Source organism: Petaurus breviceps, unplaced genomic scaffold, assembly GCF_028583685.1.
Source record: "Petaurus breviceps papuanus isolate PSGF00001 unplaced genomic scaffold, PetGlider_PUasm1.0 91133, whole genome shotgun sequence".
NCBI lineage: Eukaryota > Metazoa > Chordata > Mammalia > Diprotodontia > Petauridae > Petaurus > Petaurus breviceps.
This window is the reverse complement of record NW_027187419.1, coordinates 77138457-77154419: the sequence shown is the minus strand read 5'-3', so window position 1 is coordinate 77154419 and position 15963 is coordinate 77138457. Positions and strand designations below refer to the sequence as shown.

General features: G+C 39.1%; 1 protein-coding gene across 1 annotated transcript; it reads left to right on the top strand.

Moving 5' to 3' along the window:
- The first annotated feature begins 7147 nt into the window (after positions 1–7147).
- Positions 7148–9342, top strand: RPRM (reprimo, TP53 dependent G2 arrest mediator homolog). Its single transcript, XM_069080767.1, has one exon. It carries the CDS (start codon positions 7424–7426, stop codon positions 7751–7753), a length of 330 nt encoding a protein of 109 aa, XP_068936868.1. The 5' UTR covers positions 7148–7423; the 3' UTR covers positions 7754–9342.
- Positions 9343–15963: the final 6621 nt, after the last annotated feature.

Sequence of the window (15963 nt, the reverse complement as noted above, 5' to 3'; positions counted from 1 at the left end):
TATTTTTATTTTATATATTTAAAAACATTAATTTGATATCATGTACATAGACTTTCACCAGATTGCCATGGGAGGCCATGATACAAAAAAAAAAAAGGTTAAAAACTCCTGATTTAACAGGGATCTCTCAAACACTGAGAGGTTAAATGAAAGAGCTGAGACTTGATTCTAAGTCCTCCTGACTCCAACATCAGTCTACTTATCCGCTATGATATGTTTCTCAATCATGTTGTGTCATGTGTTTATCATGTAGTTATCAGAATATATGTCATACCCCCTTCCCAGACTAAACCGTCCATAAGGACAGAGATTTATCTAAGCTCTGTACATCCTTAGCATCTGCTCATCCACCACTGTACTTTACATGGAATTGATATTTAATAAATGTTTGTGTGTGTGTGCTTTTTTTTTTAGTACACAGAGTAGACCTGTGATTTTGTTGCCAAAGGGAACTAACAGATGAGGAAATTTTCTCTACCAAATCAGGTGGAAACCTAGAGTCTTTTGGTTTCCTTGGGCACTGAAGAGTTAAATGATTTGCCCAAAGTCACACAGCCAGTATCTGAAAGAGGCGAGATTTTAACCTAAGGCTTTCTGGTTCCAATGTCAACTCTCTATTCACTCTGCCATGCTGCCTCTTGAGCTTGTTTTATTGTTGAAATAAATTTTACTTAAATACTAATTAACAGCAAAAGAAGACATAGTTCCTTCCAAGAACTTAAATAAAATTTGCAGTTAGTATATATGTGTGAGCTTATGTCTATTTATACACATCAATCAATCAATAAAAACACACATACACACAATCATATAATATATGTATATGCACAAGCATATACTTACATGTGTACATATGTGAACAAACATATATATATGTTCATATACATATAAGCAGAGAGATACTGCAGTGCCAATGTGATATTTCAGCACCCACAATCATGATAAAGACCGTGACTATAAAAATTCTCGCATGGTGCTGGATTACAAAATATAACAAACTCTCCATAAAGAGGACAGAAGCAAAGCATTTACTTAGACACCAGAAAACTGAATCCCAGAAGCAATAAGCCAATTCCATCATAGTAGCAAAGAACTTAACAAACCATAACAACACAGAGAGCCACAGCATCCTTTAACCTTCCCACAAAACAAAATCAATATTTACTCACAAACCTCTCTATCTCCTTGCTCCAGCATCCTCTCTCCCACCATCTCTCTAGCTCTGACTCCCAGCTTCTTGTGGTTCTGCTCCACCCTTTAGCAAACTCCTCCCACCACAAGCTCCATGTGACTACATTCAGCCTACTAGGGGGGGTCCCTGCTCCACCCTTTAACAAACTCCTCCCATCACAGGCTCCATGTGATTACATTCAATCTGTTAGGGAGCAGAGTTTACTTTCAAAGCAGGGAAGGTCTTCAAATTCCCATTCCCATTATAGGTACCTATAAATGTACATACATTGCATGTGCATCATGTGCCTGTACATATACACATGCACATGTGAATACATATACACACTCATAGGTATATTATACACATACATTTACATATATACATACATAAAAGAGACACATATATATTCATATACATATACAGGCAGCATCTTGTAATGGATAAGGAGGCAGCCTTAATTGAAAATGAACATTTTCAGTTAACTGGAATATTCTATGTTTTAGAGAAATATAGAATTATATATTATATTAAATATGATGTGTAATATGATTAGATGTGGTATATGATTTGATAATATATATATTTTATGAAGTAAGGAATATTTGTCACAAGAATAATCATCACACCTTCCAATTTCCTCCATTTCTTCTTTCAAATTCCCCATTACTTCTACTTGTTTTTGATACATTAGAATTTTTGTAAATTGACTCATCACCTGCCTTGCCCACAGAGAGGGTCATTAGCCACAGAAAACATCAAAGAGCATCTTCTAATTGGTAGCAGTTGATATCTATAATGATAAAGAGAATATCTATACTGACATTATCAACAATGTGTCACCTGCTTTTACCTTTGTAACTTTCCTAAGGATTAGGAGAAAAGGATACAAAGACAGAGGCCTAGGTACCCATTCAAATTTCCAAAATAAAAGGATAAGCAAAGAGAACAAAGTATTTCTTTACTATCTGCATGCACTCCAGCGACTGCACACAGACACACACACACACACACAAAACCAACCAATTTGAACAGAAAGAGGCCCCCTGATCTATCAAATGAATTATATAAAATGTGAACCACCACCCCCACCCCAAATAAATAAATACATAAATAAAACTAAAAATCTTTCTTTATTGGCTGTTCATCAATTTTTTTAACCTCTTGGGCAAAGAAGGAAAGAGTAATTTTGAGCAGAAATATGGAAACACTAAAGGAAAAGTATAGTGATACCTGCTAAGTGGACTGTGGCAGAACGTAAACTCTCTTAAGAGAAGATTGTATCATTTTTTGTCTTTGTATAGGTAACTTAGTACAATTCCCTGCATATTAATGACTACTCAGTGAATTGAATTGAATTGAATTTGCTACCACTAATCCCATCTTACTACCTGAAGTAGAGTCAGGACTAGGAATTTTTGCATCTGAGGTTTTTGTATTGGAGTTATGGTTTAATCAGTATAGGGAACCTTCACTGAAGAACTTAAATCTGCTCAGTGTCTATTTGGCAGCTTATAGCCTTAGAGAATTACCTGGGGACTTTGAAAGCTTAATGACTTTCCCAGGACCATACTACAAGTGTCAGAAGGTGGATTTAAACCCAAGCTGATAGGATTCCAAAACCTACTCTCTATTCACTATGCCAAATAACCCTTTCCCACATTAGGTAAGGTTTGAAATTTGTTTCCCCGTGTCCACTGGAGTATTTGAACCCACAAATACATGCAAATAGACTAATTAGAAAATAAATGCCTTCAATTAAAAAAGCCATTGAGGGGAGGGTTGTGGAATCTTTGAAGCAACTTTCTCTGATAAACATTTCATTTCCAAGAAATATACAAAATGGATTCAAATTTATAAGAATAAGAGCCATTCTCCAACTGACAAATGGCCAAAGGCTATCAATAGAAAGTTTTCAAAGAAAGAAATTTAGGCTATCAATAGTTACCTTAAAATGTTCTAAATCTTTACCAGAAAAAATGAAAATGAAAAGAACTGAGGTTCTACCTACAATTCATCAGATTGGCAAAAGTGGCAGAAAAGGCAATGACCAGTATTGGAAAGGTTGTGGGAAAAGAGGCACATTAATACACAGTTGGTGGAGTTGTTCATTGGTTTAGCCATTCTGGAAAGCAATTTGGAACTATTCTCAAAATGTTACTAGACCCTACATACATTTTCATTTAGTGGTACCTATAACTCATCTGCCTCAGATACCATTACTCGCCCTAAATACTCAAAAAGATCAAAAAAAGAAGAAATGAACCCATATACACAAAAATATTTATACTAGCTCTCCTGAAAAGTACAGGGAATTTAATCAATTGGGGAATGACTAAAAAATACATATGGTTCAGGAATGCAATGAAATGCTATTTTGTTACAAGTAATGATGAAAGGGACAGTTTTGGAAAACCTGGGAAGACTTGCATGAACCAATGTACAAGAGACTAAGCAGAATCAAGAGAATGATTTATAAAGCAACACCATTTTAAACACAGTTTTGAAAGACTTAATAATTCTGATCCATGTAATGACTCACCACAATTCCAGAGGGATGATGGTGAAACATGTTACCCATCTCCCAACAGAGAAATAAAGTACTCAAAATACAGTATGAGACATACATTTATGGGCCTGGCCAATATGGAAATTTGTTTGTCATCAGAGTTTTATTTTCTTTTTTTCTCAATGGGAGTAAGGAGATGGAAAGAAGATAAATTCTTTTTAATTAAAAAAAATTAAAGAATGTGTGCACTTATAATAAGCAATGTAAAAATTGTATTTTGTTGGTCTACTTGCCAGTACAACTACATGATAGGGAGTTGTTTTCCCTTCCTACCACTCATCTTGGTTTTGGCTTGATGCCATGTGATTTAATAAGAGGGGGAGAGAGAGACAGAGACAGACAGAGACGGAGAAATTAGAGCCTCATCATTGAGGGGAAATAAGATACACCAGTTATTAGAATGTCAAAAATCTGACTTTTATAATGACCTCAACATAAGATGCCACACAAAAGTTTCAGGATTCTAAGACATACATATGGATATGACTTCTGGTTAAACACTTATTGCAAATAATTCAACACAACTCTGTGTCTTATGTGCAGATACTTTGAAAAATACAGTAATAAAACAACAAAATGACATACTTTTTAGGCAAACACTTGATAAATGTTTGTTGCATTGAATTCCTATGAATCACCTCACTTCACAGCATTGTGAGAAGATTCCTAGACTTGAAATCAGGAAACCTAGGTTCAAATCCAACCTCAATTATGTACTATGTGACCCTGAGGAAATCACTTAGTCTGGGCTTCAATTTCCTCCCATACAAAATTAGATAATTACACTAGATGGCCTCTAAAATTCCTTGCACCTCTAAATCTATTATTTCATGATATTCAATAGGTATATTTATATCTCAGCCTCCTTGCAAGTACATAGTGGAATAATTTGGAAAACTCTAAATGAGTGTGATGTGAACATGCATAAATTAAGAATTTACTATGTGCCAGGTACTATGCTAACCACTGGGGATTCAAAAAAAGGCAAGAAATAATCCCTCCTCTTAAGGAGTACAGTTTAATGGGAGAGACAATAGACAAGCATCTGTGTGTAAATGAGATACAGTTAGCATAAATGGAGCTAATCTTAGAAGGAAGGTATTAGCATTAACAGGGATCAAGAAGGGCTTCTTTCAGAGGGTAGAATTTTATTTGGAAGTGAAATTCTACCTTCTACCACCTTGTGCATATTTTGCACGTCCTCTAGCATCACAGTTTTACTGTACACTATTTCCCGAACTCCTTCATGTACGTAATGCTGCATTAAATTCAATTTGATATGCATCAGCTCATGCAAGGCCAGAGGCCATGCAGAAGAAAGGAAATAAAGATTTTGCCCGGACGGAGCTTACAGAGTAATTCATATGGATTATTAAATAAAGCATTTGTTTTCTTTTGAACACATGAAGAAACTATTATGCCCTGTCCACTCTACCTTATCCAAATCACACCAATCTTTCAAGGTCCAACTAAAGTCTAATTTCTTTCTTGATGATTTCTTCCTCCACTTAGAGCCTGAACTAATATTTCCCTTCTCTGACTGCTTTTGGAACACGTAGTCTGTACCATGCAATTTGGCACTATTTTACACTGTCTTCTGTAACCGCTTTTTCTCTAATGTCATTTATGCTATACTTTTATCTCTTCCAACTTGATTGTCTAGTTTCTGAGTTCAATGACTAATGGTTCTCTTGTATTCCTCACAATGAGGTACTCACAGATTCTCATTGATGGGTGCAACTTTTTGCTAAAGGAGTTTTAGAAAAGACATTTCCAAGGTCTCACCCAAGTAAAGGATTTGGATTTAATATATAGGCTAGGATTCAACTTATAGGCCTGTGAGCTCTAAAAATATCATCACAAAGGATGCAGTCATATCAATTTGGAAAAACCTGCCTTTCAGTACAGCTGTTTCCAGTCCCTGCCTCCAGTTCCTTTTCTCTCACTCTTTTATTAAGTTAACCATGCAGTCTGGCTTCATAACTCACCATTCAACTGAAAATGCTTTCTCCAAAGTTACCAAAGTTTTTTTTTTCTTTTTAAAATAAACATTATTTATTATTTGTTTATTTTTTAAAATTTTGAGCTCTAAATTCTCTCCCTCCCTTCTGCTTCTCCCCACCACAATAAGAAGGAAAGCAATATGATATCAATTATACATGTGAAATCACTCAAAACATTAGTCATGTTGCAAAAAAAAAGTAATAGAAATAAAGAAAGTGAAAAAATTATATTTCAATATGCACTCTGAGTTCATCAGTTCTCTCTCTGGAGGTAGATGGCATTTTTCATCATAAATCCTTCAGAATTATCTTGAATCATTTTCTTGATCAGAGTAGCTAAGTCTTTCACCGTTCATCATCATTATAATACCACCATTACGTTGTACAATGGTCTCTTGGTTCTGCTTGGTTCACTTTACATCAGTTCATATAAGCCTTCCCCGATTTTTCAGAAACTACCTTGCTCATTATTTCTTATGGAACAATAGTGTTCCATCACAATCACATACCACAATTTGTTTGCTCTTATTGACCTGGCATCCCCTCAATTTCCCAGTGGTCTCTTAATCACCATCTAGGAGATAGATATAAATGTCTTCTTTATACACGGTTGTTTTCATGTGTCTTCCCAGCTAGAGTGTGACCTCCTCAAGAGCAGGTACCGGCTGTGGCCTTTCTTTGCATCCTCAGTGCTCAAAATCAGAGCCTGCAACATAGTAGGCCATTAATAAATGCTAGGGTAGTAGTAGGCTAATTGATTACTCTTCCCCACTCAGCAAAGTAAAGTAATTTCTCATCTTCCTAATAACAAACAATAACGACACAACCGAACAACCTACCCCCCGCCCCCAACAGTATCTTGACTTCCCTCTAACCCCTTTGTAAAATGCAAACCCGGGTTTTCTTTGCTTAAGGACCTCCACTTCACCCCTGCTCAATTAAAATTCTTTTCTGGTCCCTGGAGAAGTTACACTGGGTGAAAAGGAAGATCAGGCAGATCTCTGTAGAAATAGGGACCATCTGGCACTTGGAATATATTTCCACCTCTATTTCTCACAAGGGGTTAGAGGGGCAGAGAGACAAAGGACAGATACAAAGAGCGCGGATGACCCAGTTCCCCGGAAAGTTTTAACTGGTTGTAGCTCTCACCAAAAAAAGAAAAAAAAAAACTTAACTCATCCATCAAACAAAAAGTATGTAGTGACCCCGCCCTAGCCTACAGAGTTGGAAAATGCGGACAGTGGAAGAGAAACAAGCCGCTCTCCCTTTAGTACTTCCCTAAGAATTGAATTCAAACTGGTGCAGATACCAGTCTGGACCAGGAGGGGTCGCTCTTCCCTCGGAGCAGCCACCCCTTAACTGCCAACACCTCCCACGGCCAGTGCTTTCCCAACCCAGCCAACTTATAACAGCCCCCGGGCGAGCAGGAGGGGAGAGAGCAGAGCCTTGGCAGAAGCTGTTGGTGGAAGGAAGCTGCCGCTGTCGGTGGTACCACAGAGGATCCTGAAAACTCCCAGAAGCTGGGGACTGTGGTGGCTTGCAAAAGGGAAGAAGAAAGGAGAGTTGGACGCTCCAGAGTGTCCAAGTCGGAGCACCACCCCCGGGGACACCTGTTCCTCTCCCTCCACCCCACTCTCCACCCCCTCCGACCCTGCGCCACCCGGCGCGCCCGGGCGCGCAATGAATCCCGTGCTGGGCAACCAGACGGAAGCGGCCGGGCTCTTCTTGGCCAACAGCAGTGACTCGCTGGAGCGGGTCCTGCGCTGCTGTACCCAGGCGTCCGTGGTGACAGATGACGGCTTTGGGGAGAGCGGGCAGGACGAACGGAGTCTGTACATCATGCGAGTGGTACAGATAGCGGTTATGTGTGTCCTGTCGCTCACCGTTGTCTTTGGCATCTTCTTCCTCGGCTGCAACCTGCTCATCAAGTCAGAGGGCATGATCAACTTCCTAGTGAAAGATAGGCGACCATCCAAGGAGGTGGAGGCGGTGGTGGTGGGACCTTATTGACCTTCCCTTCCTTCTCCACAGCTTGTTCTTCCCCTCCCCCCAGTCCTACCCACCTTGCCAAACCCAATGCGCCTCTCAACCATCTGAGATCTGGCGAAAGAAACTTATCGGAGTGATAGCCTCCTAATGATTCTTCGGCTGCTGCTTCGGTCACCGTCTCTTCTACCTAAGGGATGAAGCGACCTCTTAATATCCCTCGGTTCTTTGAAAGCCTCCCACCCTAAGAGGAGACCTCATCAGCCTCTGTGCACTTCTGGGACAGTACAGCAAAAAGTAATAAAAGAAAGGGGTGGGGAGGATGGTGGAGAGCAATGGGTAGTAACTTTCCAGTTGCCGGGAGATGTCCCGTCGCCTGAGATCCGGGGAGATCGCGGTAAAGGGAGAGATACGCACCTCTGCTTGCACGTGAGGACGGGATCTTGAGGAAAGTGGAGAATGTGGGGAGGGAATGGCCGAATCCCCCGACAACGATCCGACTGGTCGCCTGACCTGGAGCCGCGCTTCCGAAAATGTGACCAATGTATATACCACGCGACCGACTTCACAGCAATGACATGCAAACTAAGCAAAACAAACAAACATTCCCAGATTCAGTCCCCTTTCTACTGGAGGGGACAATCGGTAACTACATTTTGATTGTAGCGCACTGTTTTAAGGGATATTTTGCTTAAGAAATAATTATTATAAAAATTTGATAAGTGTTTTCCTTTTTGTTTGGCTGTGGGTCTGAAATTTTGTCTTCTTAAGGGAGAGGGGACTAATGGGTGGGATGGATTTCAAAGGGAGAAGACGGGAATGAAGGGGAAGAAAAAAAAAAACGCCCGCGAATGTGAATGTTGTGAATTGTCTTCTACTGTCGCTTTTCCTATGCCCATCTTAGTGTGCAGGGCTGGCCTGGAGCTGGCCCATGGGGTCCAGGGAGCAGAAGGGGTAGCATGTGAGAGAGTACTGCACGAGTTTACGCAGCAAAAGTGCTTTGATCTGTGGCACAATTTTTATTTTTTCCTTTATTTAAATTTTCTGTAATAAATGCATATTCAAAAAATGTTCCCTCTGCTGACCTCCTGGTGCTCTTTCCGCGATTAAGGAAAAGGAGGGTGAGGGAGAGGGTTGCGCTGGTGAAGGGGAATAGGGGACAATAGAATGCGCTTGGGGAACTCAGATCAGAGTGACTGGGCAGGTGCGTGAGGGTAAGGACAGAACAGTGAAGCAATCTGACATTTTTAAGAAAGCCAAGAATCCTTAAACATACTATTGAAACCATCTGAAGGCAGCATCCTTTTATTTTCGATTAAATCATCATGATTTTGTTGTTATTATTTAATATCTCATTTAGGTTCTGTGGGCTGAGTCAGATAGGACTTTAAGAAAGCTACCTTGGGAGGATCAGACTTCCTTGCATGGCTCCAGTGGGAAAACAGGGCTAAGACGTTAATGAAAGTAAGAGAGGACTTAACTTGTCTTCTGGGAAGGTGATTTTACTCCAACTAACGTCACAAAATGCATTTTATAGTAGTTGATGGGATTTTTTTTTTGTTTACTGACTGATTTATAAAAGGGAAAAAATAATTGGACTATAATATTTTCCCCCTGTGACAAACTATTGATACCAATTCTTATGATGCTTCTTGGCCTAATATTCACTATTTCTCTTTTTCCTCATAGAGGATCAATGTGAATTTTGGAAAAGGAGGAAGAGGAGAGAGACAGAGAGAGGGAGAGAGAGAGAGAGAGAGAGAGAGAGAGAGAGAGAGAGAGAGAGAGAGAGAGAGATACAGAGAGAGAGAGAAACAGAGAGAGAGAGAGAAACAGAGATACACAAAGACAAACACCAAATACACAGACACACAGGCATACGCAGATACAAAAACACAGTCACACAGAGAGAGTCACACAGATGGTTTTAAATTATGCACATATAATTTGAGAAAATATCCTGCTCCTTTCCACCAAATAGAAGTTAAAGGAGTTAGCCAAGGTCCTGAATACCTGGTCAGGCATGGAATTTATACATCAAAAGTTAGTAAGAAAAAACAGAAAAAAGATGGAGCTACAGGTGGTTAGTCCCATGGACAGGCCATACATGTGTCTGGGCATTTGGCCCAGTTTTGATGACTAGCAATAGGAGTCAGTGACTTTTGAAAGCACTATGCAAACAGGAACCATTTACTGAAGCTTAAGCTTTACAATTTGTGCTGTTAATCCTTAAAAATGGGGCAGGGTCCTGGAATACTACAAGAAGCTAGAGGATCTATTATTAATTCCACAGGATTAAGGAACTGTATAAATCGTTTCACTGAAGAGTTTTTAGGAATGACATTGATTGCTGGAAATGCTTTTCACTTATTCTAGAAGAACAGTCGGTATAAACAATGTCTTTGACCCAATGACACTAGCTATCAAGTGCTATTCAGTGACCTATCTGGCTGCCAAATGTCCCTGTTACCCCTCTAGCAAATCTTGCCGTTAAACCCATGGTGGTTACTTTTAATGCTAATAGAAAATCTGGCTAGAGAAAAATAAGAGCTTAATGGCCTCCCTGGGGTTCTAGATATTCAAATATAAGGGCCACATTTTTGAAATCTATTTTCATTATGTTTTACCAATGGTAGTACAGGTGAAAGTATGGTACTTTTGGTAGGGAAATCGTATACAATGTAATTAACAGAAGAAACTTGCTATGATGTAGTATAGTGTTAAGAGCATTGGTCTTGCAATCAGGAAATCTTGGTTCTAATTTGGCTCGATTACCTTGAGCAAATCATTTTGTTTCACTGGCCTCGTTCCTCATCTTTAAAATGAGATGGTCAGATGAAATGACCTTTTAATTCCCTTCTGGCCCTAGGATTCAAGGACTAAAGATTTACCTGCTCAGAATCTTACTGAGGAAGACGTAAGTCTATGTTCCATTGGTTCCAAGGGAAAATTGACATACATTCACCCTGTCCTTTGAGATTAAGGATATGATCATAGTTTGAAAGCTGGAGGGAATCACTAGGCCAAGTACAACCCCTTGATTTTATAGTTGAAGAAACTGAAGCTCAGAAGGATTAAGTGACTTCTCCAGGGTGACAAAGCTACTAAGTTTCTAAGGAAGGATTTGAACCAAGGTTTTTTTGTGATTCTGAGCCCAGGGTCTATCCACTATGCCATGTCATTTGTGCTACTCTATCAGCTTCATGAGATGTTTCTGTGTATTCATTTTCCACTATTTTCACTGATCCAGTCAAAAACTAATCATTTAGAAATAAGCAGGGTATGGCTGGTTGTCCTTTGAGTCCAGCTGATTGTGTGGTGTCTTTGTATAGTTCAGACCTCTTTGGGAGTTCCAGCCTGCCTAGGAATTTATTTGCATATGACATACATCCCCTTTAAAGCACAGGACCAGGTCTAGAACTGGGAGGTGATGGGGTGCCTAAAACTTGGGTTCTGATCCAGACAAGAGATCTTTTTCTCTTCTTTTCTTGCTTCATTTTTGTCCTTTTCTATATTACATCCTCTGCTTCCTCCAGATCATTTCATAGGCTCCCTACATTTTATAATCAGTCTAAATTTTCTTCTCAGTCCTTTGAGAATCTGATACCAACCAGACCTGTGAAACTTGCACTTTACATAGGGTAGGTCTATATGTGAATGTGGATATGTGTGAATGTTCGTAGTCTAGGATATATGCTTCATAACAAAATTCAGAGGGCTCAAAATATTTACAGCCTTTGGGATTACTTGCCTCTAGCAGTCAGTTTCTATCTTATCTGTGGTGGGAAAAAAAATGGCCCCTATATCCATTTGTTACTTAGAGAGATGCCAAGTAGTTCTGGTTTTTATAGATGTGCTGATGGGAGCAAGAAGCTTTTTACACCCATTATGTCCTGATGACCACACAGCAGTGGTTTCTCCAGGCTCCCAACCTTCCTCATGCCTGTCTGCCTTTACCACTATTTTCCTTCATACAATTCTAACAGTTGAATGAAAATGACATTTTATCAATCCCTGAGCCTAGGGGATGATAATCCTTTCCCACTGACACACTACAAGGTACAGGGGGATTATTGCACAGTGCAAGTGATACCCTTCCTAATTCCTCTAAGCAAGGCTAGTGCCCAGAGACTGGAGAACATGATAGATTGAAGAGGACACATAATTTTGCTCTCACTGCCAGAACCCTAGGCCATAAGTAGGAGGCCAAAGGAGATACAGTTCTCCAGATGCTTGGTTAGTCTGATATGTATCCTAGGGAAAGAGCTCCCAAGTGAAACTGTATGTCTAAGAGGCACAACTTTTAAATCAACATTGCTATGCCCCTACACATTGACTGACCTACCTTCCTTCCTGGTAACATCCCCTCAATCTTACTGAAATTATCTCCTGCTCCAATAACTTTATCCTGTCATTCATGTATTATTTTTATATTAGATACAGAGCTATTGCTTTTCAGAGCAAATGTATGAATGAATAAATGAACAAATTAGAAAGTATTTAATAAATGCTTACTATGTACCAACCATTTTAAGTGTTGATAAATAGAAAATTGAAGTTAATCCCTGCCCTTAGGATGCTTACATTCTAGTAGGGAAGAACACATACAAAGAAGGAAACAAGCTGGGATGGGGTACTGTGTTTTGAAAAGCTACATACGGGAGTACATTGACACATTTTTTCTGGCAGTAAAAGCAATACTGATATGGTTATGGTTCCAGAAGAGTAATAGCTGAGGAAATGGTGGTTTCTGTATAAATGGCCTGGGAATAAGAGTCATGTTTAGCATTAGCCTGGTCTGATCTATATAGTGGACTACATGAAAAATTCACCAATTAGGGAGTCGGTCCAGTGGAACTTCTGGGGGCAAAGGGGTTAAATCCTCCACAGCATGCCTAGAGAGAAAAGAAAAAAGAAAACTGGAATGCTCGCTCTTTGGGGCAGTCTAAGGGAAAAGAAAAGCAATCAGTTCTCCTGCCAAGCCAAAGGTCAATTCTTCTCCCAGGGGAGCCTCCCGGTGACTGATCTCCTCAGGCCTGAGAGCCCTCTGTTTTCTCTCTCCCCAGCCCTGTGAAGCTGTTGTCTGCAGTTGGCTCCTGCAATGGGACAGTGTAGCAAACAGCAGTCTACACTTATTCTGTACCCTGTTGTGGAAAGAACAGTGTCCTGAGAGGTAAAAGACCTGGGCTCTAATGCCAGCTCTGACATTAACCTACTGTGTGACCTTGGGCAAAAATCCTCACCTCTTGGGGCAGTTTCAACTGCAGTTTGGATTATCTTATCTATAGGGTCTCTTCAAGCTCTAAGATTTAGTGCTTACTAGTCTATTTCATCCCTTGATGTGTTTTATAGTCGATTTCACTGTATATTTGCAACATGCCCTGGCTCTTATATTCTGAATACCTTCCAAAATAGGAGTTATTATTTACGAATGAAATGACTCTTCAGAACCTCCCTGAACCTGTGTAAATGACTTCCTTAGAGGTGATTGACAAGTCCCTAAATATCCTAAATCTTTCTTTTCTCACTAGGTGAAGTTCCAAGAAGCCAAAATGTGAAAGAAGTAGATTATCTATTCATATACAATTCCTCTCATCCTAAACCGAAATTAACGTATATTCTTGTTGAATACAGCCACATGGGCATTTTGGAGGCTAATTACAAGGCCATTTTCACCCCCAAGAGAATATTTACCTTTGGGGCTAGTGATTCTGGACAACAGCTGCTTCATATGCAGTTTAATGCCTTGTTTGGCCCCCAGCTGATTAGATGGGTCACTCAGGGGGTTGTAATGCCAGGAACAGATTGCAGGGTTTGGACTGTTCTATAAGATGCAAGCCTGGTTTGAAAGCCTGTTGAAGCAACAAGCCTGCTGCAGTCCCCCAAATGGGAATTCGTGAGTCTTTTATCTACCTGCCAAATCTCATTCAGACAATTTGCAAAACAGTTTAAAGGGGATATGTTCTAAAGTCTGCTCCCACAGCTGCAAGTGTTTTCCAATGCTCACATTTAATTGTTTGAGGCTAACTCCATCTAAATGGTCAAGGGCTTTAAACCTTTCCCCCAATATTTTTCTTGCATTAGTTTAACTATCAAATTAGCCTTAAAGGCTCTAAAGATATTTTCTTAGCATCATTCATTTATGTATGAAAATTTTGGAAAAGCTAGGTTTAGTAAGTGGCTGCATAATTCATAACACAAAATTACTCACATAATTTATGGTGGCACTAGTAATGACAAAAATATTCTGAATATATTTTGCTTTCAGATACTCAGAACTAATTCAAAGACTGCTATTAGGATGACCAAGATAAGAATAAAACCTGCTTGCTCTGTAAAGTCTATTGAAATGATTTGATTATGCTATCCTATGAATAAACACATTTTAATACATGAAAGTAGTTTTGTAGTGTTTCACATATAGTGCCATATTTAGTCCTTACTATAATTTGGTTTACTTTATTTTTTGATGTAATTTATTATATTTTAAGGGTTTAAAAAATTAAATCTGGAGGCTAGAAAGTCAACTAATTACTTATTTATAATGTTCAAACCTGACACCAGAAAAGAGATGAGAATATATATCTCCTCTTCTTTGAGAATGGGGGACTCTAGGTGTGGGACATCATATAAACTGTTTGACATCTGTCAGTGTTTTAGCTAAACTCACTGAACTGACTCTTTTCTTCTTTTTTTAAGCTCACTATTAAAAGGGATGGATTGCTGTGGTGGAGTAGAAAGGGATATGAGAGTGATATAGAAATAAAAGATATTAATAATATTTGCTAAAGCAAGTCAAATTCCAAGGGAAGATTGGGGTTATGTGAGAACAAATATAAGGAGATAGGTAGAACTACAAGCCTACATTGAAAGCTATGTCTGGAAAAGATATCCTATGGCCCTAGGACATGTCCATTATCACAGATAGCTCGACCAAACAACTCAGTAGGGATTCCCTATACATAATCCCAGAAAAGTAGTGGTGCAGACTTCATTATACCCAGTGATAACGGGGGAGTCTGAGAATTTCTAATTTGGAGGAACAACCACCAAGGACTGCTGTTTTAAGTAAATAAAAGATATGTATTCTGGAGGGAAGCATGTCCTGGGAAGTGACATGAACTCTCAAAACTCAAGGAAGGGAATCATCATAGCCTTAACCAAGCCACATAACTTCGAACTAGGAGGTGGCCAAAATAATCCTTTTTTTTGAGAGGGGGGGATATCATGGTTTCCTTTGGCAGTATGGTAAAACCTATGGACTCCTTGTCAGAATGATGTGTTTTAAATACATCAAGTAAAAATATATAGAATTACAGAGGAAATAAATTATATTAAAATAATTTTAAAAACAAGTTTATGGATTACAGTTCTAGAAAAAGTAGTAGAGGTAGTCATTATATGTGCAGATAAGGAAAAGACAGGAGATAGGACTATTCAGATCAGAGCTACAGGAATTCACAACTAAAATTTGCAAATAGGTATACAGAAGATGACTACCAGAGAAAAATGTAGGAAGACAGGAGCACATAGAAAGAAAAAATATTTAAGCTTTCTTGTTTTTTAGTAGCCATGACACTTTTAGAGTGCCCAGTGCTATTGGATTGAATACTCTAAAAGTATGAAGACTATCAGGATTTTTAAAATTAGAAATGAACTCAGGCAACAGACAGTCCAGTTTACAGGTAAGGAAGATTTCACTTTATAAATCCCCAACAAGTGATCATGCAAACTTTATTGTCCCCAAAACAGCTCATTCCACAGTTGAATAGCTCCCATTATGAAGAAATTTTTCATTTGATGCAGCAGAAATCTGCCTCTATGCAAATTTCACTTCAAATATATAATATCAGATTCTTCTTTTGAATACTTTCACATGCTCAAAGTGAGCTATGATACATTCCCAAGTCTTCACTTTAGTTTTGTACTTTGAATATATACTTCCTGACCTATCACTTTGTCCTTTGATTCAGATTTGTCCTAAGATGTTGGGGAGATGTTCATTATCTCTGTTTTGACTGAATGAAGAGCCTCTCTCTCCTGCTTCAGAACATAGGTTCAATAGCTCCATGTGCTGACAAATCCTGTTCTTATGTGCCTTTGGTAAGCTTAACAAGTATTCATTTCACCCGTTTCACAAGGTTATCCCTGCTGAACCTCAAGACAGGTTTCTTGCTTATTTGACCTTGAACTTGGCCCTACCTGAAGGAGTCAAAAAGGCAAAATATATCTCA